The following is a 27533-nucleotide window of genomic DNA, read 5'->3' on the forward strand; positions in this document are numbered from 1 at the left end:
TTCAAACTATACTCTATGAAAAGAGAGTGTGAGAGAGACTGAGAGACCGAGACAAGTGGTGAATGGAAGGACAAATAAAAGACATGAGAAGAATAAAAGTGATAGGGACAGCTTTAAGAGAAACTTATGGAAGCTACATACATTTAAGTTGACTGGATGTTGCTTTAATGTAAATTTAAATTCAAACTAGATGACTGATCTCATCTTAAAGTTCCAGCCTTAGCAGGTAAAATATATCAGATGTAGCTAACATTAGCAGAGTTAGCATTGCTAGCCTCTAAACCTCCTTGCAGGTTCACATTTACATGCTGGTGCTGGTTATACTTTGCTTTGGTTGAGTAATTATATTCCTGTCTAACCTGGCAAAGCCTCTGTCAAAATACAAACAAATCACTCCTTACTACAAGATGCCATCAGCTTGCTGTTCTGGTTTATTTTCAGGAGTATTATCATAGTTTCCATTAACCCGCAGGTTGTGTTATGGCCTTGAGTAGTGTTTCTCAAATGGTGTGGCGAGTAGGGTAGTTCAGGTTCTGATTCCAGTATCAGAAATCCGTCCGATACTGCCTAAAATGCAGGTATTGGTATCGGCGAGTACATGAGTTTATGCAACGATCTGATACTGTTTGGTTTAGCTTTATAATTAATCCTTCTTTGCTGCGGGAAAGCCCGTCATGCATGGGCTACCGTTTTTAGAGCAACGAAGAAGAAGTAAAGGACCCACTGCAGCAGCAAAGAATGGTGGCTGATTGACATTTTTCTCTGAATGTGATCATTAAAACACCTTCCAGACCGGCGCTGTCACACAAGACAAGGAGTGACACAGTTTATCAAAAGTTCAATATCTTTTGAACCAAACATCGCTGCCTCTGATTTGTTTTTCCTCTTGAAGCTAGCCGTTGTGCCTTCCCATTGATGCTACTGATTCCTTTAAATCCCTTGCGGCAGTATTTTCAGCAAGCCTGAATCTCGTGTGACTTTTGGGGACTTTAATTATTAGATCCACACCAGTAAAACTGATCCACTTTAACTGAATAACAACCATTTACTACCGCTAGCCCAAATGCTAACCGCCATATTTGTTTGGGTCTGTCAGCCAGTTGCAGGCTGTTCCATAATCACGTCATGCTGCTTGAGTAAAGCATAACGGAGAGAGAGAGATAGAGAGAGCCTGTGATGCAGCCCCCTGTATTATTGCTTTTTTAATATTTAGGAGTAAAACTGAATAATCAGCAGAAAAACAACTTTAGGGTCACACAAATGCTGTAAATTATGATTCTATTCGTTGAGCGATGTTCTGAGTCAAATATAGGTCTAAAATAATTTGCTAGTCTGCACAGTCAGTCCACAAAGTTCACACTGGTATCGGATCAGCACTCGGTATCGGCTGATACCCAACACCTTGGTATTGGTATGGTATCGGGATGGAAAAAAATGGTATCAGACCATCCCTAGTGGCGAGGCACACTGGTGTGCCTTAGGAATTTGTGGTGAAACTCCAAGAAAGAATTTCTTGCTGAAGCTGGTCCAGAGATCTTCTCTGCCAAGAAAAGCTTTCAGAGTGACACTTTGCTCTTGTTCAAACAAAGAAAAGTCCAGTTCTGATTTAACTGCTGCTGTGCTACAGCCTCATCCTAACAGCTACCACAGCAGAACCATTGGATACACCAGTAAACCCCGGCCCTAACGATCGTAAACTCATGCTGGAGCAGGCCAGGAGAGGAGTGAAAATATCTTTTTCATCTTGGAAAGCTTACAGCATGGCTCTTTGCTCTTTATTTCATACAAACATATGGCCCGGTTTTGATAAAACTGCTGCTATACTAATGCTACATCCAAGCTAATAGCTGCACTGGTGGCAGCCATTGCTATTAGGTTTTAGTACAATTAAACCCCACCCTTAGCTCCTGCCTCGTTCTCCTCAGATGAAGCTGGTTGGCTGTTTTCTTTTCTTCACAAACGTTGTGGGTTGGAGTTTTTCAAGATGTATTTGCCTGATGACAGACTGGAAAATCCATCTTTGCAAGGTTAATGGGAAGGAGCCTTGCAACAAGATTGTTTCTAACAGGATGACAGGGTTTGATGAAGTGTTGAAGGAGATCCAATGAACTTTCTGAGATGATGACAAAAACTCATGTAAAATAGTTTGTGCTTCAAATCTGAATGGAGGTCAGTCTTACAAACGCTGAACTCAGTCCGAACACTAAGAAAGGGGAAAGATCAGTGTGCTGAGGGAGTTCTGATTCAGTCTACTGGCCTGAAAATCAAACAGAGCATATCAGTAGGCAGAAACATGCAGTTTCTGGTCATCTGTGTCAGATAAATTCTCTAGTCTACATTTTTGAAAACTAAAACTACCCAGAAACATCCTTAACTACTATTTATGAACTTGCAAAGACAAAGAAATCAGAAAAAAAGTTAGATCTGACGACTAATCAACCAAGCCGGATCTATATCTTTCTGTTTCATACACAATTTTCATTGTACTAGATTTTTTTCCACTCTGATTCCTTCACAGAAGTCTGGTAAACAATAAGTCCTCTCCAGATTGCTTGGCAGGTGTTTGTGACTGAAATTGAAAATCTTTCTTCTAATGTCACATATATTTTCCCCTTTTTGAGTGTTCTTTACATCCCAATCCAGGACGTATGTTAATGCAAAGGGTGACATAACATTAGCATAAGCCTTTCTCACTTTGACTCGTTTCATCTTGGATCAGCTCAGCTGTGCACTTTGAAAAAAGTAAACCTCCAGCACTGAGAACATTTTGAGCAGTCAAACAGACTAAAACCGGAGCATTAAGAGGCTTCTGGTGCAGTCTGCAAACACTCTGATCCTGCAGATAGACACAGAAATTCACACATGTACGTCTACAGTACACCTGAATATACAGTGCGGGCTCGGCTCTCTCTCTCCGTCCTTCTGTCTCTGTCACACAGACACTCACATACCGACGCATGGAGGTCTTTCTACAAACATCCTAAGCCCAACAGCAAACACAGCTTGTGCCTCCCATGTGTCGGCCTGCCAGTCTTCTGCTCCCTCTGCAAACCCAACCAGTTATTAATGAAACTAACACAAATAGCCAGCATCTGACACCGAGACCTCAGCCTGTCTATGTGTTATCCAGTGTGTACACTATTTATGGAGGTTAGGTTTGTTTATTTGGGAGGACTGCATGATAATTACAATATAGATGCGCTGTTTTGGCAGGATAAGCCTTTGGATGTTTCTCAGTCTTTAAGGCCCAGCATACACTGTTAATGATTCAGTGGTACGTCGTTCAACACTGTACAACTGAATCAGATCTGACGCCCAGCCAAAGCTAGATAATTATGTATTCACATGCTGTCAGACCACTTAGCAAAACCCAAACACTCATACTCAGGGTCCAAAACTAACTTTTTCACTTACCAGCCAACTTGGCTGGTAAGTGAAATTTTTTACCAGCCAGGCAGATATTTTACCAGCCAACCAAATAAAATTGCTTTAAAGTGTTTTAATTTGCTATCAGTATTATTTAACATGTCATTTGGGTCTTGTATGCGATTCTCAATGAATATTTTTAATAGTATGCACTAATACTAGCAATAATGTATGCTAAAATATGAATGACTGTTTCAAAAGTTAATTGTAATATTTGGGCTGATAAGTTCTGTAGTATTCTTACTACAGTGCAAAAAGAATCTTTCAGTAAGGAATTTTACCTGAATCACTGACTTCAGTCTCCTTTGGACAGTTGAGACATAAGACATTTACATTTACATTAAATTACATTACATTTTAGTCCAGTTTTAGACATCTTGATGAAAACTAAACTTAGTTTTTGTCAGTTTTAGTCATCACAGATCTATTTTTGTTAGTCTTAGTCTAGTTTTTATCATGGAAAGAAAAAGGCTGTTGATAAACATTTTTAGTCAGAGTTTTAGTCGACAAAATTAAGACTGTAATCGACACTGTAGAAGAGAGGAAGAACGTCATGAGAGAGACAAAAAGTGAGTAAAAGACCCCAAATATGTGTAGAACTACAAATTAACTTTCTTCTTTTAATTCATGTATTTATAATGTCACAATTCTAACACTCCTCCTTTTTCTGGTATTAGGACCTGTAAAAATGACTCAAGAGATACTCTGGCAGTTACTTTAATTTTGCTTTTTGGTTTATTTTTCTATTTATTATTCTGTTTTTCTTAGAAGTTTAGTTTTCTTACGTTTGGTTTAGTTTTAAACCTTATAGTCCACTTAAAAGCCAACACCAAATCCCAGTGAAACATTTACATTTTTATCTATAAGATTAATTTATATATATATATATATATATTTGTATACAGTCTTCATTAACAATCTAAATAAAACAAAGATACAATAGAGAAAACCATGAAGGCGCCTTCACAGCGCAGTTAATCTGCAGTCTGGACCTGGAGGGTTGAACATTTCCTGCTCTGACTGCAGCTTAGATGGACTAGGTCGCCTGTGAGAGCTCTGGGATGGGAAGGGGCCCACAGGGGCACCCACTGCTAGAGGAGCAACAACGATACATGCTTTCACGTCAGAGTCTCCAAAAGTCTCAAGTAACACCAGAAAAAGTCGCTAGATTTGTCACTAGTTGCTTTTTTTTTAAAGTCACTACAGGGGTCTGAAAACTCGCTAATATAGCGACAAAGCCGCTAAGTTGGCATCACTGTATCCTACCTGTAATTGGTGAGTGGCGAGTGTTACTTTTGAACCCTGCTCATACTGTAGTGTTAAATCTGAATGAAGCAATGGCAACTTCCATTAAGGTTTCCTTTAAAAAAAAAAAATCCCCCTAGACCAAAGTTGAAGTCAGATCTACACTAGGGGTGTGACTTTCATCCAAAGTCACTGGTAAATGGACCGGGATGTACAACTAAGTTTCTTTGCTTCTTGCTAAGTTATTAAAAAAACCCTGAAACCGTGTCCTGATTGGATGCAACGTGAGTGAGCATCTGCAACAAATTCAGCTTTATTGTAGCATCCTGAAAGCAAGAGATGCAGTGCAGCATGATGACAAGTATTTGTCCTCGTTGCCTCATACCTATTTTCCTCTCAGTTGCTTGTGTTGTGATGGCGAGGAACAAGGAAAGAGGGCGATGACAAGGGATCAGGAGAGTCTGGCCGGAAGATTTTCTTGATTTACTTTCACTTTCCTCACTAAAGAGAGCTTCTAGCATGCTTTACAAAGTGAAGATAATTGTGCATTAATAATATCCATATCTCTGATTGAAATGTTATGCTATGACTTGTGTCAACTCAGAAGCAAAGCTATCTGCCTAAAAGCTGTCAAAGGATCGTCATTGCCATCTTCTGGGGAAAAAAAAAAAAAGCAATCAAACTTACAGGGCAGAGATTTAAATATGTAATAGATTAAGAGTGGACAGGAAGCATGTGATGCAACACCTGCATGCTGTAAGACAAACCCCTAAATTCCACCAGACACGTGTTTGATCCGTCTCCACTTTAGCACAGCAACAGATGAGATAGGTTTCAGTTTAGTCAATGAGAGAGCTTCCACCAGCACAATTACTTCTCTGTCAGAGCTCCAGCAGTCCAGAGCCCTCCACAGCAGATGCCCTGGACCTCTGTTTCCGCTAGATGCCGGAGACCCGTGCATAAATTCAGCATGGAGCAGACTGAACGAGGCAGGAAGTCTCTTCAAAACCAAATTAAAATATCTGGTTAAATTTCACAATAAAATATTCTGTGACAGACCAGGCAAATGCCAAACCTTCATTCCTTTCACTAAATTGACAAAACGTCATAATGGGGCGTAGCAGAGCCTGAGTCAACAGGTCAGAGGAGAGAGAGGAAGTGCATTTATTTATAAAGGGTTACTGACCCATGGTAGAAGCATAAAAAATCACATGAAAGGACAAAATAGAGACTAATCCAAGCAAGTTCATCCTCCTCCTGTAGTTCAGGACAATAGCTTCACGTGCATAGTTTCTACTCTCACGGTCAGGTGTGACTCTGTAACCGAAACTCCTAAGTCTTGTGGGTCTAGCAGTTCAGCGGTACTGCTCCAGGCTGCACTGCAAAGCAGTCGGTGTTGCCAGACAACGGGGGCATGCAGTCAAACTGCAGTGCAGCCGTGATAAACCAGAGACGGATCCAGTGGAAGTCCCTGGTAAGCCTTGCTTCTGACTCATTTTAACTTAAGAATCAATCAATTTTACATCAAGTTAAATAGTTCATTTTATTGAAAAGAAACATGAAAATTCTCAGAAAAAGAAGTTCTTTCCTCAGGGAGAGGAAAAAGGAGTTTCTTCTGAAGCATTCAAAAAAAAATATGATACGAGTGATCAAAATGCAGGTATAATCCCAATCACAAATCTCCACCAAATCATGCAGCAGCACCTAAAACAAATGCAGAAATCCTTATTGATCTTTAGAGTCGACTGTATGGTCAATAAAACCACAGGAAGTCAAAACTTCTTATGCTTTTCTGTGGATGATGTTATACTCCAACTTGTGTTAACACAGAGGCAAAACTATTTGGCTTTTATTTCTCCTAATTAAAGCGCTGGATTTCTGGACTTCACAATCAAAAACAGGGCCAGAATCAGCCACAAGGAAGACGGCCCAAAGGATCCTGGGAGAAATTTAAAGAGAATGAGAGGAGGAGAAAGACAGCCCCTTCTTGTCTCTTCTTTAGCAGGACAGGATTGGACATGCTTTGACTAAAAAGCCCATCCAAACAGAAAAAAGCTTATTGCTCGAGTCAGTGGCCACCAAGAACTCTATCCGCTTATGGTAGCTTATGGCAGACACTACACATAACCTCTACTAACCATGCAGACATGCACAAACACACACAGTTTCTCCTTTACCCACTGGGCCAACTAACTCAGATGTATTTCAAACTTGTTAGAAATTTACTCTTTTAATGTTGCAAATTGATGGCACAAATATCAGAATATTGGATAAATATAAAAGGATATGTATAGGCTCACTGAGAGAAGGGAAAGTGTAACAGTGTTTCCATTTCTCACAGATGCCCCACATGAGTCCAGCTCCCTGCACAGGACAGGCTTGAATTAACCACGGTAAACAGAACATATTACTCCGATTTTACACATCATGTCCTGTAAAGGTCTTTCCATCCGAAGCCAAGAGAGGGGCTCCCCAAGAGAACCTGTGTAAAGGTCCTTCTTGTGTGGCAGCCTGCTGAAGCTGAGACTTAACTCAAGCCAGAGCTTCCACACCTTCTCTGCCTGGCAAATGTCAGACAGATGAAAGGAAAGAAAGGGCTTATGAGGGCTCTCTGGAGATGCTCAGGCTGGCTAGAGTCTGTTCCCCTTTGAATCACATTCACTGACACACCTTGTGTAGTGCTTTTCCTACAGGTTTTGGTGTGCTCTGATGTGTCTTTATCTTATCTGGTGCAGCAACTGGTTAAATGGAATTAAGACATATGTTTCATCCTAGAATGTAAATGGAACCAGTGAGACTGTGCTAGACTCTTTTTTGCTTGTTTCTTAATCTGTCATTTTTATTTTCTATCTTTATATATATTTTCAAATACATTCATTAAAGAAGACTTTATCAGTAGCATTCAATTTCTAAAGCACCATTTTCACTGCTTATATTTTATACAAAGAACAATCTTAGAGGATACAATTTTTTTAAATATAGGATAGAGAGAGAAATTTACAGCATCACAGTGTTCACTTCTCTTACAGTGTCACCACAATCCCCGTCTTCAAGCAAGCAAATATGAACTGTGCAATTTAAGAAGTCATTTCCTGCTTAAGACTACTTTTATCAAGAGGAGTTTTGAGATCACAACTGATCTACAAGTTGTTAAAAGGCCGCTCTGTAGAGCCTTGCACCTTTTTTCCGCTCTACTAGATTTCTGAGCATTACTGCACTCTTTAGCAACATTTTTCAAAAGCTGATAGCCTTGGACTGATTTAACTCCTATATTAAAATAAGAATGAAAAAGTAATATAACAACCTTTATTTAGGCTAAGTGTCATTTATTAAGACAGACCTCTGATCACTGGAAAGACTGCTGTGTTATCTCACAGAGCATTCACCACCTGCTCTCATCATTTTTTACTCTGCACAAAGCTGTCACTCTTCCTGTAAAAATGTAAACTGCATACAAAGATGGCAATATTTCCCAGAAATAGCTGTATCATGGCTCAGCCTCCGTGGGCCAATGATTCTTTGCAAAGCCTGCAAATAATTCAGAAAAACAAACTTCAATCTAAATTCAAAGCCACCGTTTATGAGACCATGTCTACAGTTTACTGCAGTCTACTAACTGTTTGAAATTATGCATAAAGTTTAAAGCATGCCGACCAGGGGTGCACCGATTGCAATTTTCTGGCCGATCACCAATCACCTATGTTTAAAAAGCCTGACCTGACGATTCCGATTTTGGCCGATACCAATTTTTTTTATAACTGACAGCATACACCTTCAATGTTCCAATCTTATTTCATTGAAAAACATTGAACACTACCCGTGAAACATTACAAACTTGTTGTTTTAACTGCACATGAGGTAAGGTCAAATATAAATGAAAAGTTTAAAGCATTGCTGTCCAAACTACTAAATTATATCAGTTCCTTCAGTCTTTCATTTTTCACATTTTAGTAGGTAGAGGTAGATAAGATTGATGGATAAGATCAGTTTCATTTGTAAGTATCGGCCAATCACCGATCCCCCAAAATTAAGGCAACTGGCGCAGATCGATCGGCACACGCCTAATGCCGACCCACTGTAGCACAACTGAAGCTGTAGCCCTGTTAATGGCACACCTGGACACTTTCAGCCCAGTCCCTCTGCCTGCTGTCAGCACGGACAGCAATGCAATTTCAGTAATCTATGGCAGTGGTTCTCAGGGTGGGGGTCGGGACCCCCTTGGTGGAGTTTACTCAGTTTTCATCACTTTTGCAACACATTTTTGCCACTTAAAACCCATTTTTGTCCATTTTAAGCTCTTTCCACTACTGTTTCCTGCCTGTTTTTGCCACTTCTAAACAAATTCTTGTTCAAATTTTTGCCTCTGTTGACCCATTGCCCCATTAATCACTTTTATTTATGCCGATTTTTGCCCATTTTAACCACTTCTCACCATTTGTTATCCCCATTTCTTTTAGTTTAAACCATTGCTGCCAATTTGTGCCTATTTTTCTGCCTCAGTCATCTCATTTTTTCAGTTTACAGAAGTTTCAGCCACTTTTTAATCCCCTTTTATCACTTTATGTGCCCATCTTTGCCACTTTAGCTCATTTTTGCCATTTTTTTTTTTTTTTTTTTTTTAACACTTTAAAATCAATTTTTTGTCACTTCTAACCCATTTCTGCTACTAAAATCCTAATTCACCACTTCTTCCACAAAGAAGGATTTGCCTGATGACAGACATGGAATCTTGCAAATCCATCCGCTTTGCAAAGTTAGTTTGATGACCTGAACCACAGACAACAGCCAACCTGATTCAAGCTGTGATGGATCAGACCAAAGACTTGTGTTGCAGATATTTGGTCAGGAAATGGTATAAAAACATTGTGAAATGCATAATCAAACTTAAACTCAATTATTAAAAGTGTGCCTTCACAAAAAAATCAAGCAGAGAATAATTTTGAAAAACAAATGTTAGAAAAGTCTGGTAACTCTCCTCCCTAATATGATCATAACTTTCACAAACTAGTACTTTTAAGCATTACACCAAACAGCAGGTGTGAACAGCCTTACTACTGAGACCCAGCTTGCACCATTGTCCGTGCATTTTTCATCTATTTTTGTGTCTTGCTTACCAAAATAAAGTACTTGATTTAATATTCTACAAATGGTTGTTTTTCCAAGATTTTTTAGCTTTTGAAAAGGACAACATTGTTTAATGATAGAGCATTGTGCTGTGTATCAGGAACATTTTCCACACTCACTTCCTATTTCTGACTTTCTTCCTGTCTCATGCTGTGCAGTGGCTCTGTCAAAAATACAACAGGTGCATAATTTTAGCAGAGCAAGGCGTCGAGCCAAGCAGCAAGCACACCTATGTGATGTTTTGTGATGCATCATGTGAGATCAAAAGCATAAACCAGAGCACCTGCAATTATCTCAAGCTGCTTTATGCTTTGAAGCAGTGATTTTCAGTAAATAAGCCAAGAACATTTAGACTGCTGCTTCCATTCTTGTTACATTTGCATACTAAAACAGCTAACTTCAGTCATGGTGCAGCTATGACACACTAAGGAAGTCTACACAATTAACTAGTGCATGGACGTGATTTCATGCAGAGTTTAAACGTCTCTGTTCCTGCATTTTTCTGGTTGTACAACACTGTGCATGCTTGGAGCTCAAAATTCATGTTTGTGTTTATGAATCTAGTTTTGTGTGCAGAATAAGTCTAAGGTTATGAGCATGTTAAAGCCTCTAATGAAGTCATTGTGTTCGTGTGTAAATGTTGTACCCTCTTCTCCAGTAGTGCCAGCTGCTCCTTGTAGAAAGCATCCAATGCTTTCAGCTGTGAGTCTTTCTTCTGGAGCTGCTGAGCCTGCAAGTGCAAAAAGAGGGAGGATGAGAAGTGGAGCAAGGGATAAGGGGATTAAGCAGTGTTGTGCTTTTTACTCCAACTTTCAAGATTGCTGAAGTAATAATGCTGACTTCTTTATTATAACATGATTTATTAAAATTCCAGGGATAATGTTTGGTTGTAACGCTACAATGGGACACAATAAAACAGTGGCTCCAAATCTTGGATCTGCTCTTCCTCAGATTTAAGTTACTAATGAGTCTGGAAATAAGCACAAACCTTTCCCAAGTAAAGTAAGTTAAACACAAAATACATAAAGGATATAAGCATACACTTAACATGCAAACATATCAAAGAAGAAGAAAGTATAACAAGTGATGTGTACACAAAATGAATACAGTTTTTCATATTCTCATATTAATGGAACAGCTCCAGAGCCCTGTGGTACTTTAAAGCAGACACTGGAGGTCTATTAATAAGGCCTGGACCCAACCCCGCTGTCTAAGCTGGACTGTGACCCAGAAGTAGAACCAAAAAAAATGAAAGAAAAATGCTAACTACAGCAGAAGTCTCATTCATCACCTTCAGTTTTCCCTGAGAGTAAGGAAATGTTAATCATCATGTAAATCACTGTAGTCAACAACGGCTGAGACAAGAGACTGGTTTATATAGCAAAAGATTTACTTAGTTCAGTGTTTCCCAACCATTTTTCCTTTGAGCTTCCCCTACATGTACCTATGATCAGCCTCAGGGTGACACCTCACAGACATCATCTACTCTAAACATCCTCAGGATAAAACGCAACAGCAGAAAACCAAACACTTGTCATTTTAGCTTTAACACATCCCTTCTCAGCTCAAATGGTGTAATCATGGACATTAACATCCATCCATTAACAGAAATTTTCTGCACGGATAGAAGGGGGGCAGGAGGCTATCCCAGCTGTTATTGGGCCGGAGGCGGGATACACCCTGGGCCGCTCACCAGTGCAGGGCTGACATATAGAGACGGACAACCAGGCATGCTCACATTCACACCTATGGCTGATTTAGAGTCACCAGTTAACCTAACGAGCACGTTTTTGGTGGTGGGAGGAAGCTGGAGTACCTGGAGAGAGCCCACGCATGCTTGGGGGGGGGGGTCATGCAAAGTCACACTTGGCCCCCAGTGTTGCCACTTTTAACCATATTTTCCACTTTTATCCAGTTTGTTTCCACATTTTGACACTTCTAACCTATTTTTGCTGCCTTTTCCGCTTTGTTACACTTTTAACTATTGTTGCCACTTTGACCATAGTTTCCAGTTTTTTTGCCACTTTAACCATTTACCCCACATTTTCACTATTTTTGCCCAGCCACTCGTTAGATAGTGGAGGACAGTGGATAGACAGGGATGAGAGAGGGGAGAGACATGCAGCAGAGCCATTTGTGTAGCTGTTTTCCTTTCTTGCACTTCTAACCAATTATTTCCTCTTTTTGCCTTTTGTTGACCATTTTTGCCACTTTGTTGTTCTTTGTCACTTGTCTACTTTTTTCCCCACTTTATTCTACTTTTATGTCACACTTTTTTGTGACTCTTTTTTTGCCACATTAAAGCCATTTTCGAAGCTTCTTTCCTTTTGTTGCACTCTTAACAAGTTTTTGCCTCCTTATGCCACCTTCGACAGTTTTTAACTAAGGCACTTATTTATCACTGGTCCATTTTTTTTGCCACTTTTGACTGATTTTTGCCCCATTTTGCAGCGTTTTGCCTCCCTTTAGTTTTTTTTATTCTTACATTTTGCCCATGTTTTTGCTATTTTTCAATTCCTTTCCATTAAAGTTGTCTCAATTTCTTCTTTTTTTCTGGCATCCTGATGTTTGTGCACATTACAGCTTAGCTATCAAGTCTGACATTGAAAGTCTGACAATGTTTTCGCTCTGTGTGCCTATGCCGTTGTTATTATAAAAAATTAAAAGCTATTCTCATTTAAGAAAGGTGGTTTCCATTTTAAAGGTCTACATTGTCCATCCATCCATCCATTGATTATCCTGTTGGGGTCGCGGAGGGCTGGAGCCTATCCCAGCTGTCACTGATTGAGAGGCAGCATACACCCTGGACTGGTCACCAGTCTATCGCAGGGCTGACATATAGAGACAGACAACCAGGCACACTCACATCTACAGCTGATTTAGAGTCACCAATTGATCTAACGAGCACGTCTTTGGTGGTGGGTGGAAGCTGGAGTACCTTTTGAGAGCCCACGCATGCTTGGGGGGGGGGGCTAACCCCTGTACTGTGCAGCCCTCATGGACATAACAGACATTAAAAATTCTACAGATTGACTAAGCATTGGCCCAGCCCATATTGGGGCCAAAATCCAGCATTCTTCTAAAGATTTGTCAAGAGAAATTATGAAGTTGTGTCCCACAGCAGCAAAAGCAGGCACAATTTAAACTACTGAAGGTTTTTCAAAATTGTTTCAACTCATCTTTATCCCTTTTAATGTACAATCTAGATGATGTGAATCAATAGTTGTTGGTTATTTTCGCCTCTAAAGTAGTCTGTAACTTTTTATAAGATTACCATAAAGTGAACTTGTGGCTGGATGGAGCATTGGCATTGATACACAACGTGGAAAATAAATATTTAAGGCAAATCTTTACCTGAAAAAAAGCAGACTAGACATTATGTCACATTCCCGGATCCTATATGATACTCACTGATTATTATATCTCATAATATCTCTGGTAAGAGGGGAGAGAAGAGAAAGAAAAAGACTGTAAAACAAGAGAGACTTGTGCTCCTCTGCCCTCGTGTAACTTATTTTACTCGTAAAGTGTGAAAACAATCCTTCAGCTACAAATCACTCCCAGCGCACTGCCTTATAAATATTGTTTTTATGGCAATCTTGAAGCTTTTTGAAAAGGATTAAATGAAACACCTGCAGAGATGCCTGCTGTGCTAGTGCTTGCAACAAGTGCTTGTACAATGTGGTTGTAACACCTGGTGGTTATACCGTATACCCCAGTTAACTTTGGGGAGGGTTCGAAAAAGTATACCTCCCAGTCCTAAGTGGGAAATATGCAGAATAATGCCACTGGCTACATTATCCTACATATATCTCATTTTGTGTAAACTGGACTTTATTAAAGTTCTTGAAGACCATTCACTTGTTATCCATGAGGCTTCTTCTGAAATCAAATACAGCTGCCTTCCAATAAAACCTTAAGATCCCCTGACCTGTTCGACTATCTTACAGCAGAAGTTGTGTGCACTTCCTTTGTAATTCACAGCGCCATCACCAACAATACTAAAAGAAAAAACTGAAGAGAGAGCGTAACCACATGCATGCACACGCCATGTCAGCTGAAGTACTCTTGACTATGCCAACCAGTAATAAGACACCCTACAGTATAAAAACCAGAAACCACAAACAGCATCCAACAACCCTCAAATTATACCTCTTTGAAAATCTTCACTTTCCACCTGTGCCTTTCTTTTTCATCTCCCATCAATCGATCCATTCATCTCCATCCATTCGAGAGCCTGTGTTTGCGCTGGCACAGAAAATGATAAAGCCTGCTGTCTCACCATGAATCCGTCTCTATTTTCAAGTAGCTGTAAAGCACTGAAGGTGATAAATACACAGTGGCACTCACAGAAGCACGCACAGGTGTTTTGATGCATGCTGACAGAAAGGCTCATATGTACACGTGCAAAAACATTTCACACTGACTGGATGGAAAAATGAAACATATCAGTGAGGGAAGAGTAAAAAGATCTTTGAAACATGAGAGAAGAAAGCAGAGGATGGTAAATAAGGTCTTAGAGGAGAGACAGAGACATAGATGCATAAATAAAATTAACAATTGTTAATTTAATTTTATGAATTGTTTGTTGTAGTTTTGCAATCAAACATATCAGGAACCGGAGACTTCTTCTGTTAGAATATGTTAGATTGTATGCAGAAATACAGATACAGGTATGTTTAAAAGGTCACATATTTTCCCCTTTCAAGACAAGTTCACATTGGTCTCACAAGTCCCTAAATAATGCATGTTGCGTTTGTTGCTGAAAAAAAACACTCCAGTATTGGATTTTTGCATGTCTAAAAACTCCTCTGTTTTAGCCCTGCTAAGAACGAGCTGTTTCTGTGTCTGTGGCTTTAAGTGTTACTGAGCTGTCTGACTCCGCCCCTCTCAGGAAATGGATGTGGCATAATGGATGTGGCTCTCCTGATCCTTCTCTCACAGCTGGATCAGGAGAGGAGGGTGGAACTTTCCTCCAAGAGGGGAGGGCCAACCAAACCTCGGGGTGGGGCTGACTCCCCACATGAGGTCACGAGGGGAAAATCTGAGTACGGCTTGTTTCAGCACACATTTCCTGAAAGATGGAGAAAGCGAAGGGAGGAGGAGATTGATTTTTCTGGTACTTGTGGGGATTGTGGACAGGCCAAGGACACATATTTTTGTTAGAAAAGCCTGAAAAAGTGATTTTTGCATAATATGTCTGTTTTAATCCTAACAGTGTATATTTTTTCACAATTACAATACAGGATAAATACATCTTGTACTTTTTGGAACAAACGTTTCAAACAAGTTCAGAGGCTTACAAACCCCAAATCAGCTGGATAACTATGCCACAGCTCCTTCTTGAATTAAAGGTCTATAAGCACTGAAAGAAAATTCCTGGAAAGAGTTATCAGAAAAATACTGACAGTGATGTGGTGTTGTGACTGACCAAGAATGTCTCTAGGTACAGTAGCTTGTATTGTAAACCGTAGGGCTGCTCCTTTATGGCAAAAATCATCATCACCATAATTCCAATTGATACCGTGATCACAATGATGGTACTTTCCTCTTATTTCAGGAATTTTAAATGATAAAATAACTTGTCATGTTGCCCTGAGGTGAAGCCACAACCATGTAACAAATTTTGCAGTTACTGGGCTTCCATGTGTTTTGCACTGAGGAGAGGTTTCCATCCAGCCACTCTGCCATAAAGCCCTGATCAGTCGAGGGCTGCAGTGATGGCTGTCCTTCTGGAACTGTCCCAACTCCACACAGGATCTCTGGAGCTCAGTCAGAGTGACCATCAGGTTCTTGATCACCTCTCTTACTGAGGCCCTTCTGTGCAAAAGTGATAGAATGCATGCATTTCTTGATTTTCTTTATTTTGAGTGAAATATATATACCAATATTAGTGTGATTTAAGACTTTGTTGAATCCACTGAGCATCAGATGACGCTAATAGGTTCACTGAGCTTTTAAAGCATTTGAGTTATGTTCATAAAAATATACAGACTTTTCCATTAACAAAAACTTCAAAAGAAGAATGCTAGAATATTCACAGATGTTTCATGCAACCTTGCACAAATCAAAACATTCTGAATATCTTCACGATTTGAAATAAAGTATAACATAAACACAGAATGGCATAGATAAATGTAAAATAGGTTCACACACTAGCTTTAAAATGGTTAAACTGCTGGGTAAAAAGATGGAGTGGATGTGACTATGAAACCAGTGGACATGCTGGCGATGAAGAAGAGAGGCAAGGAGGAAAATAAATGTGGAAAAGATGGAAGGGAATAGGGAATAAAAATTCAGTTAACCTTCAATTCAATCAAATCAGAAGATTTTCTCACCAGGCAATTCAATTTCAAGTCTTTTTAAATTGGAGAGTTTTTACATTCAATATTTTTTTTTAAATAAGCAGAAAATAATTGTAACTTTTTGTGTGATTCTCAGCAAGAGGAAAATAAAATTAATCACAACTTAAAAAAGTGGAGATGGATAGAAAGGACAAAAGAGAAGGAGGTTGTGAGGGAGCTTACCATCTTTTCTATCTCTTCTGCAGACTACAGGGGTCAGGGAGAAAGAGGAAAGAGAAGAGGATCAGGAAGAAGAAAGAAACAGTTTTTATCTGCAGGTCAAACATTCATGTTTTTTTTTCTACTAGAGAGCTGTGAAGATTTACATTTCAAAGTTATTAGAATGCATTTTTTGTAAGACCATTACAGTAAAGATGAAAAAATGGATTAAATGGAAAATTTTGCTGCAATGCAAACTTTTCCATTTATTTTTCAATTAAACTTTCAAACACATACTCGCCGCAGGAGAGACATATTCTTTTGGTTTTCAATCTTACAGAAATTATTGATTTATTTTTCTAAGCCACAATCTAAAAGTTCTCAAAAACACCAAAATTCAACATGCAGCACCCTGAGGGGGGAGGAGAGAGTAAAAACAAGCATATGAGCAATTCATACACAACCACTGAAATGTATAGAGCAGTGAATCCCATTCTCTATCCAGGGAGCACCCCCTACTCTGCTCTAAAAGAGACGAGAGCCCCCCCCACCACCACCACCACCACCACACACACACATACACCCACACACCCACACACACCCACACACATCCACACACATACATACACACACCCATGGTCCACATGAAAAAGTGACAGTGCTGAAAAAAATAATCATAGATTTGAAGTGATGATTTCATCCTAAACTAACAACCACACACACACACACACACACCCACACACACACACACACACACACCCACACACACTCTTCTCCATTAAATTTTTGAGAAATCCTTGGAAAGCCAAGACCCCAGGCTTGGAACTGATGGTATAGAGTGTAAAAAAAAAGTTCTATACATTGAAACATAATGTAACAAAAAAAAAAAAAAAAAAGAAGTTAGGAAAGCTCTTTACCTGGTTAGAAATGTTTAAAATGACATCTCTGTCTCCATTCTGGGGGAAAGGTTTCTGGGGCCCAGCCTACTGGGGGTGGCAAAAGTGGGCAAAAAGTGGCTGAATGCTGGCAAAAATTTGTTCAAAGCAATGAAAAAAAACATGGCAGAATTGGGCAAAAAGTGGCAAGAAAAAGTCAAAAATGGATAACAATTGGCATAAGGGGCCAAAAAATGGGTTAAAAGTGGCAAAAACATTGAAAGTGTCAAAAAGATGGCAAAAATGGATTACAAGTGGCCAAAAAGGATTAAATATTGTAAAACGGTGTTATAAATATGTTAAAAGTGATTTAAAAATGGGCAAAATTAGGTTAAAAAGTGGCCAGATAAAGGAAAAGTGAGTGAAAATTGGCAAGAAGGTGGCAAAAATGGGTTAAAAGGGGCAAAAATGTGGCAAAATAGGTTACAAGTGGCAAAAAAGTGGCAAAGAGGGTTAAAGTTGCTAAAAGGTGGTCAAAAGGGGTTAAAAGTAAGGGAAAAATTGGCAAAAAATATCCAAATAATAGCAAAAGCAGGCAAAAAAGCAGCAAAAAGGTAGCAAAATTGTTTAAATGTGGCAAACAGTCCCAAAAAAAGTTGCAAAAATGGGTATAAAGTATTTAAAAAAGTTGCAAAAGCAAAAAAGCAGCAAAATGGTCTGAGTTGTCAAATAAGTGACAAAACTAGTAGAACAATTGGTTAACTTGGTTAGAAGTAGCATGAATGAATAATTCTAACACCAATTTCAACTCAATAATAGCTTGTCAAATGAGGTAACTGTTAGCCAGGATGCTAGCACCAATGCTACTGATCCAACACACATGCACTGATATCATCAATAAATCACAACTGGCGAGGGCCCATTCTCCGGGTTTTTTCAGGGTCCCAAGGCACACCTTGACTTGCCTCAGTGTGCCTTGCCACACCATTTGAGAACCACTGCAGTAAGGCTTTTGAATGTACGGTATTAAAAGTATCATGAAAGTCAACAAGATTGCAATCCTTTGAGAAAAGTTTCATCAGACACTACCTAACCTTCTGGTGTCAGAAGGTTTCAACATCAGGAAAACTTCTGACTTTTAATTATTGATGCCATATGGGTCCGTTCACCTTAAAGTGTAAGTTGTAGTTGAAAGTTTTAATAATGACAGTGAAGAATATTCGAGCTAGGCAGCCTGTAAGACACGTTAAGCTACTCCAATGTGCTAAATCTCACACATCTGTTGCATACAGGAAATTAATGCCAATCAACAGACCACTCTGGTCACAGCTGTAGCGGCGCTTTAGCAGTGAAAACAGCACCAGCACAAAAAGGTGAAGTACACACATGAAGCACACAGGAGGAGGAAGATTCATCATAATTATGAGGGCTGCTGAACACCAAATCAAATCAGATGTGATCATCTGTGTTTCATCAACAGACTTAAGCTGAGCGGAGACAAAGCGCGAGCGACTTCTGATCGCAGAGATACTCCTACTGCTGGCTGAAAGCTGCACCTGCTCCATGTTAAAACAGGTAAAAAGAGCCGCTCAGAGCCTTTGTGTGTTCATTTTATATGTCGGACTAGAATCCGTTTGGCGGGGATTAAGCAGAAACAGAGTGGATTTAATTAAAAAAGCACAGCGCTCCTTCCTATCTGTGTGTGTTGCTCTGGTTTTAATTTGCAGTCAGAGAAGAAACTGCAAGTGAATCAGATGACTCCTCCGGTGTCCCTCCAGGGGCCCGCAAGTCTATGGTAGATAACAGGCAGCCAGGCGTGACTCCACACACCACACACACCCCCCCCCACACACACACACACACAAAGACACACAGAGGATGGCTGAGGCTTTCATGCTCATGTCTGATAGTCTCTTCTGGGGATGGATGGCATTGTCTCTTATATCTATCACTTATTTATCTATTTTTCTTTTTTACTGTCTTCACTAATGTGTCAGTAAGTCCGTCTGTTATTGAATTTTTCTGCCTTTAAGGGGACATACATGGAAAAACCCACCTGTGTGTGTGTTTGCAAATATATATTTAGGTATCTGGAGTATTGCATATTGGAGTATTGGTTTGCATATGTCCAAAAACAAAATCTGAGTCCGTTGAGAATCTGCTCTCCTTGTGACATCACAATGACACCCATTTTGATAATCCTTCTCGCCCACCCACATCTTCCAGGCCACACTTTAGTGTATGTCCGCCACTGTTTTTCTCATGGGACCAACTAGAGCAGGGTAGACCAGACTATAGTATGAAATTAAACTGATGCATGAAATGCGATCAACAGTAAGTAGTCTATTTGAGTTATTTCTAAGCCCAGTTAGCTTATAGGCCAGGGCCCTACAACTACATTTGTGCAGGGGTCCAATTTTTCTGACAGATTCTGTGGGGGCCGGACATTCAAATGAACTAAAATAAATATGTTGGTCTAATTATTATACACTATGTGAACAGAGATATTGTGACGCCTGACCTTTACACCAACAGGGACTGTAATGATACTGTACTCAAATACATGCACTCTAATCTGGAGGTGCTCTTGCCCTTTTGCAGCTTTATCATCCTCCATTCTTTTTGGAAGGCTTTCCTCAAGATTTTAGGGTGTTTCTGTGAGCATTTGTGCCCATTCATTCTGTAGAGCATTTCTGAGGTCAGGCACTGGTGTTGGATAAGAAGGCCTGACTCACAATCTCTGCTCCAGTTCATCCCAAAGGTGCTGGATGGGGTTAAAGACAGGGCTCTGTGTGGGCCAGTCAAATTCTTCCACACCAAACTCATCCAACCATGTCTTCATTAAGGCTGAACCATTTTGGAAAATTATCTTATTGCAATTTTTTTCCCCCCAATATTGCGATTGTGATTTGATATGCGATTATTCCTTACATTGCTCATGTTATGTATTTTCCAACAGATAGAAGCAATAAATCATTCTGTATTATTACCAACACAATATTAGATAAAACTAGGGCTGAACAATTTTGAAAATAATATCTAATTGTGATGATTTTGACTCATACTGCAAATTGGATATGAATTACTGCATTGAAGGGAATGATAATTTTTATGTCATCCTCATACTTAATCAGAAAAATGCACAAAAATGAAGAAAGAAGGATTTTTAGTAGACTATTCTAAGAAATGGGTCTTGAATGATTGCATGATATGTAATGCTTAACATCTCTGCTGCAAAAAAAAAGTTTTAAACCGTTTTATCTCAAATTTCAGGTTAAAAAATATTGCAACTTCTGCAATTTGAAAACTGCACCAGGCCATATTGTAATTTAATCTAATTTTTGATTAATTGCCCAGCCCTAGTCTATATAGTCCTTGCTTTGTGCACTGGGGCACAGCCATGTCAGAATAGGAAAGGTCCTTCCTCAAACTGTTGCCACATGGCTGGAAGCATAGCATAATCCAAAATGTTTTGGCATGCTGAAGCATTAAGATCGGCCTTCATTGGAGATAAGTGGCCTAGCCTAAACCCTGAAAAAGAACCCCACACAATGACCCCTCCTGCACAAAACTTCACAAACACTGCTCCACAGTCCAGTCTTTGTGGCTTGGTATTGGGCTTGGATGATGTGAGGCTTGCATGCAGCTTCTCGGAAACCCATTCCATGAAGCTCTGCCACACAGTTTTTGTGCCTACATTAATGCCAGTTTAAGGTCAGAGCAGTCTGTGATTGTATGTGGTCTTCTGCCTCGTGGCTGAGTTGCTGTTGTTCCTAAACGCTTCCACTTTCCAATAATATCACTTACAGCTGGTTGTGGAATATCCAGAAGGGATGAAATGTCATAAACCATCTTACTGCAAAAGTGGCATCCATCACAGTACCACACTTGAAGTCACTGAGCTCTTCAGAATGACACATTTAAATGTTTGCAAATGGAGACCGCATGGCTGGGGCTTGATTTTACACACCTGTGGCTACAGGTCAGGGTAAAAGACCTGAATTCAGTAATTAACAGGTGTGGCCAAATACCGTATCCACGAAGTGTATAACTGTATTAGTGCTGTATTTCCTTTCAAAATGTATGTTATATTTTAGGCAAAAAACAGTGCTTATTGTGCATCCCTATCAAGTAAGTTTCTGTGAAGTTGACTAATACATATGAACTGAATTAAAGCAAAAAGATGAGCAGAAATGTTCAAACCTAGTATGGATGGGTGGATGGATGATAAATGAATACATTTAGCTCTAAAATCATTATTAGATCACACAGACTAAATCTAAATCCTACCTTTAGGGCTCTTTCTCATTCTTTGGACTCCCCAGCTGGCTGCTGTTGATTATGTAAAGACTTACTGTGTTCATTTTTCTACAATGTTTCTCAAAAAGCAACTTAAATTTATTCTCATCCAGGACTTTTGAAAGTTTCTTCATTCCTTAACAGCTTTAAATGAAAAGCAACAGAAAGGTTGAAACTTTTCTTACTTAGGAAAGAAGAAAAAGAAGAAAATGCAGAAGACGAGATGAGGACCAAACACAAATGTTAACAAAATAATTTAAGTTATTAACAAGGTGCATAATTGAATACGGCAGCTGCTAGCCATGAGCTAAAGAGGAGATTAGCTTACAAACTTATTATCTTACGCTCTTCCTGCTTCAGGCAACTCCTGCATATAAATCAATTCAGTACACAGCTAGAGGTGTGAAGCATCTATTTAGAAGCTACTCACACACGGAGGAAAATGTGTGAATGTGTGAGACGGAGAAAGCAAGTGGGAGGAAGAGAAGGAGATAAGCAGAAAAGGATTGGGGAGGGGGGCATGGGAGACGTGTTTTATAGGTAACTCTAGAACAAAGAGTGGAAAAGTGAAAATATAAAAGAGTCACAGAAGGTGAGAAACCAGTCAACAGATGATAAAGTTTGTGTATTTATAGAAATATACTAAAAATGGCTTTGAACAGATAAAAATATAGTTTCTGCCTTAAAAGATTCTAATGGCAATGCCAGAGCAAAGAGCAGTGATTACATCTGTAGAGTTCAGAGGCCAAAAGAGTTTGTTACACAAAAACAGTTATCTAGTGCTGCCTCCTAAAGTCAGAAAGGTTTTTCAGATCTTTAATTTATTTTTCTTTATTTGAAAAGGGATGGCGTACACCAGGGTGTCAAATTCAATCACAGCAGGGGTCGGATTCTGGATTCAGGTCAAACCTGAGGGCCTAACAGGGTCAGCTTTAAAACCACAAACTGTCAACCTCATTTCACCAGTAATAAAATCTGAAATAAAAACTGATGATAAATGATTTTTACATTTAAAAAAGTTAAAAAGATAAGTTTAAAGAAAAGTAAATTTATTAGCTCAAAAAGTTCCAAACATGAAATTGAAGTACAAAAATTATCTTTTTAATGGCAAAAATAAAAGAAAAAAAAGTCAAAATCATGAGTTGAAAGGTCAAAATATGAAATAAAATTTGTCATCATGAAGTTAAAAGTCAAAATATGATTCAGAATTTTAAACTGTGAGTCCAAAAGGTCAAACTATAGGATAATGAAGTCAAAGTCTGGAGTTGAAAATATGAGATGAAACACTAAAAAACTGGTTAAAAAGGTCAAAATCTGATTTTAAAAAATCTGAATTATGAGTTGAAATGCTTAAAGTACAAAATAAAAAGTCAAAATCTTAAGTTTGAGTCCTAATTGTGAGATGCAAAATTGAAAATGTGAAATTAAAACACAAATTATTTTCCTTTTCTACATTCCTGACTTCTTATCTAATTATTTTTACTCCTTACTTTTTCAGATTGTATGACTTAACAAGGATTTCTTAAATCATCAAGAATAAGTTCACATTTTTATACTTGAGGAAATCTGCAGACCTCAGACTGATGGGCCAGTTAGAACAGAAATATGAGATCGTCTTGCAGGCCGGATTTAACTGTTCGACGGGCCAGATTTGAGCCCCGGGCCTTGAGTTTGACACCCCTGATACATGTATCTTTAATAAACAGATCTAACTGCACCCGGCTAATCTCATAGCCAGTATTTATCAGTACTCCATTTACCTGTTGGTCCATTTGATGTTGAATGGATTCAAACCATGAAAAAAGATACAAAATCATCATCAAAAAGCAACCGTGGATACCCAAGGATCATGATCAGCACGTTTATTAGAAATACAGCACTGTGCAGAACTTCTGCTGGTGGTCTCCACCAGGATTGAAAAGGCCCTCACAATAGAAATGGCGTCGAGCTTGACCTTAAGTGGGTAACTCTGGCACAACTTCACCAACTTCCAAGGTGCATGGAGGATAAGGAAAGTCTTGAAGAGAACAGAAATCTCCAGCAACACTTGTAGTTAAGAGAACAGCTTTGTTAGACTAAGCTTGACCTTGGCAGAGTGATGCTGGTGTCTGCTGCCACTGCTGCTGCCCTCTGAGTTCAGGCCTCCACCTGTAGCAGCAGTGTTAAACTTTATTTTGAGTCATTTTACCAGATTTGGGCAAAGTGAGATCAAGCAGTTTGTCCACAAGGATATGGTAGTTACAGAAATTATTGCTAGTTTCCTCTGGCATCTGAAGGTAAACCAGTATCAAAACTATTACCAACATTACTTTTGCAATGAAAGTTTTTCATTACCATCACTGCAGGTTTAAATATGTGTTTGGCTGTAAAAACTTTCGAAAGCAGATAGATGTCCCAGTGTGTCATCAGGGCAGTCTATCTTGAAAAGCTCCAATCACAACGTTTGTGAGGAACCAAAAATGGATCGGACCAATCAGTGTCTTTGAGCAGAATGAGGCGGTAGCTATGGTCAGGGTTTAGTTGCACCTAAAGCCAATAGCAATGGCTGCTGCCAGTATTAGATTAGATTAGCTCAGATGTAGCCAAGTATAGAGGCAGTTTTAAAGAACTGGACTGCATTTCTGTATGAAACAAAGAGCAAATAACAACACTGAAAGCTTTTCATGACTGAAAAGTTGTTTTGCTCTTCCTTCCGCCTGCTCCAAAAGGAGTTTTGTGATCGTTACTGTTGAGGTTTGCCGTGGTAGCTATTAGCACAGATTTAGCTGTATTATAGCAGCAGTTTCATAAGAGTATTTCTTTATTAAAACAAGAGCCAACTGCCACATTAAGGCCTTGTTTATACGACGTTTTGCTTCGTTTTCCGTTGTCGTTTCCCAAAAGTTCCACGTTTACGCGGCAACGTTTTGAAAACAATCTCTGTGCTAAAAAACTAAATGCTAAATGCAGTGCTAAATGCTACAAAACGTATGTGTTTTCACCTGAAAACACTGTGGTATAAACAGGGCATAAAAGTCTTTGAATAACAGCAACACGAGTTCTCCCTTAGCATTTCTGTCAGTCCATCTCAGGCTTTAAACAGATAGCGTGCTGGAATGAGTTGGTACAATGGTATAATGTCATTCAGCAGATGCTTTTATCCAAAGCAACTTGCACCTGGAGCAGGTGTTCCTGGCGTTAAGGACCTTGGCCAAGGGCCCACACTGATCACTAGTGCTCTGACTGGGATTTAAACCCCCAATATCCCATACCACCGTCAACAATATAAACCACTGAGCTATCCAGCCACCACGGATAGCTCAGTGGATTGACACAGTTTGTCTTGAGCTCAGTGATGTAGTGGTTCATTCAAGCAAAGAATCAGCCAAGAACACTCTCAAACACTACCCACAGTTTATTGTAGCTCCACTAAAGCTTGATTAATTCAATAGTAAGCGCATGTTCTTCACATAAAAGTCCCCTTTGTTTATGTTGCTAGAATTCTTTAATTATGAAGCCGTGCTATCAGGAAATGGTGTGTCTGGTTTCCTCTGATACAAGGCTAAATTGAAAAATGAAACCAAACACATTTTAAAATATATTTCACTTGAAACCAGATATGACCCACTGTCGTCATTAGAGCAGAAGAGCTCTGACTATAGCCTCAAATAAAGCAGCACTTTTTAATAGTCTCTTATGTCTCATTTTATAAATGTCTTTAAAATTAAGTGAAAGGAGTCTGTGATTTGATTTTAAGTATTTAAATGCTTCTTTGGCCAACCCTTGTTTTTATATTCACCAGTCCGCAAGTTTTATTGTGGACATGTCACTCTGCCAGCTGTGTCTTGGCATGGACCGAGCTACCACACAGTGGTGTTGGTGTCCATCTGTTTCCAAGGAACTTCACTGTGGCTCATTAGTGGTAAGAAGAAAGCCCAATTTAACCACATGGCCCCGTTGAACATGTGCACTGCTTAACAAATTTATTTATTTTAGACCACTCTAACCCTAACCAAAGTAAGGTTTATGCCACAGCTGCCCTAAATTAACAGCACTAGTAATTACCAAAGTCATTTTTTTATGTTTCTGCAATGGTTTATACACCAATATGTAGAAGCTCTTTGACCCAAATGATATTTTTAATGCTAAAATATAATTATTATTGTTATCCATGAATTTTCAAATTTACTGATTTACAAAAACACTGAAAAAATAGTAAAGCACATTAATATTTCTTGATTAATATGTCAAATTAAAGTTATTTACTTGCATTCCTGAACAGAAAAATGAGTTTTAGTGGTTGAATGTTATGCTTGATTAGTTTCTGGCTTCTCAGAGAAGCCCAGTGAGCCGGCTCAAATTTGGGTGAATTCAGTTTGAAATTCCTCATTCCTGTTCAAAATGCAAAACGTAGAGAGCTCACTGAGAATGAAAGAGTCCACATTAAAGCACTTCATGATGCTGGATGGTCTTTGAGACAAATATGACAGGTGGTCTAATAAATTTGTTAAGCACTGTATATTACACTTGATGGAATCAAAAACACTAAACAAATCTTGTCAGCCATCATCATGACCATCAGGTGCTCGCCCTGGTTTCTAGTCATCGATAACAGTGGGAGAGTAGAGTTTGAGTCTTAACAAGTGATGCGTTTCTTTGTGATCTCTTTGATGGTCAGCCCACCAGACAGAGCACCTACAACCTTTGATCAGAGTTAAGTGCAGTATAAGCTGCTGTCCAGTCAGACCAATCAGCTGTGTTTTGATTTGACCCTGTTTGTCTGTGCAGCGCTGATCATGCAAAATGACAAGCCATCAAAGCAGTCCAGCAGATGAATTACCTATGGGACCAATTGGTCCAGTCTAGACACTGATGTATTACAAGAACTGGATAAAGAACTCCAACAATAGGTCCATTCATTTGATTTGAAAGTGGACAGCTTCCTGTGATAGAAAGGCTTCTCCTTAATGATCTCCTGTTATACCTCTTGGGAAGTTTTGCAAATAAAACATCTTGATGGATTAAAGTTCATAGCACAAGTAATGGTTGACTTATTGTGTGTTACAAGGTGTGCTGTTAATAGTGCAAAAAGTATGTGTCTTATTAATGTTGTTCTAGTGTATGGGAATTTGACAGCTAAAGTAACAGTGACTTAGACCCCTGAATATTAAGTATTGGTTTAAAAAAAACAAACTCTATTGCCACCATTAAAAATGTCCACTAGTCAGGCGGCTGAAGTAGAAGAGGATTTTTTACAGTACAGCAGCTCTGCTCTTCAACAGTCATACTGTACTGCGGGTTTGGAGGCTACGCTGTAGGGACAACAGATGGCGTCTGTCTCGGCTGTTAGTCAGTGTGTTTTCTGGGTAGACACCGCAGTCATTTCAGCCGTGGAGGGCCAACTCCCTGATCCACTACAGAAGGAACACATGAAGTGCGCATCTGAGGGCAGCGCCCCAATGTTAACAGTCCAATGGATCATCAACACAACACATGGGCATGGTACACTCTTGTTTGGGCTTGTCAGAGTGCCTGAGACAGACACGTATAAATATACACTCACACGTCTCACTCTTCCCCCTGTGGGCAGCCGGAGCGCTGTGTTGCCATCTGATAGCAGCAGCAGTCTGTTCTCCCATTCCCTTGTTCTCCCCCTCTCTTTATTTACTCGGCTGCGTTTATTTAACACATAGCTCCCAGCGAGGCAATAAATTAGCACTCAATAATAATCTGACTGATAATTACAGGCAGGCAGCTATAAGCAGGGGAAGTAGAGAAAAAATGGGCCACTAGTTCTGCTTCTCCTCCTCCTCTTCCCTAAAGTTCACCCCTCTAACTCAGACTGCTCCTTCTTTCATGTTTTACTTCAGTTTTATGTTTTTCCACTGCTTTACAGCACTCTCTGCATAAATATCCATATAATGAAGTCCGCCGAGGTCAGGAGAATCACTAATATTAAAAAAAGGAGCTAATTACCACTGAAAACACAGTTCATGTTTACGATGTTTGTGCATATGTTTTACCAAAGGGAGAACCATGACAGGGCAAACTATTTGTCTGGCTTTGCGCGAGTATATTAGTC

The 27533-nt window shown here is 39.4% G+C and overlaps 1 protein-coding gene across 1 annotated transcript in view; it reads right to left on the minus strand.

The window, feature by feature from the left end:
* The window catches only part of LOC121517125 (MICOS complex subunit mic25a-like), a 142026-nt gene that overhangs the window by 83165 nt on the left and 31328 nt on the right, over positions 1-27533 (minus strand). Inside the window, exon 5 of the mRNA XM_041798659.1 lies at positions 10442-10525. Coding sequence (XP_041654593.1) covers positions 10442-10525 — 84 coding nt within the window. The remainder of the gene's footprint in view (positions 1-10441; positions 10526-27533) is intronic.

The sequence above is a fragment of the Cheilinus undulatus genome, linkage group 11 (assembly GCF_018320785.1).
Source record: "Cheilinus undulatus linkage group 11, ASM1832078v1, whole genome shotgun sequence".
Classification (NCBI taxonomy): Eukaryota; Metazoa; Chordata; class Actinopteri; order Labriformes; family Labridae; genus Cheilinus; species Cheilinus undulatus.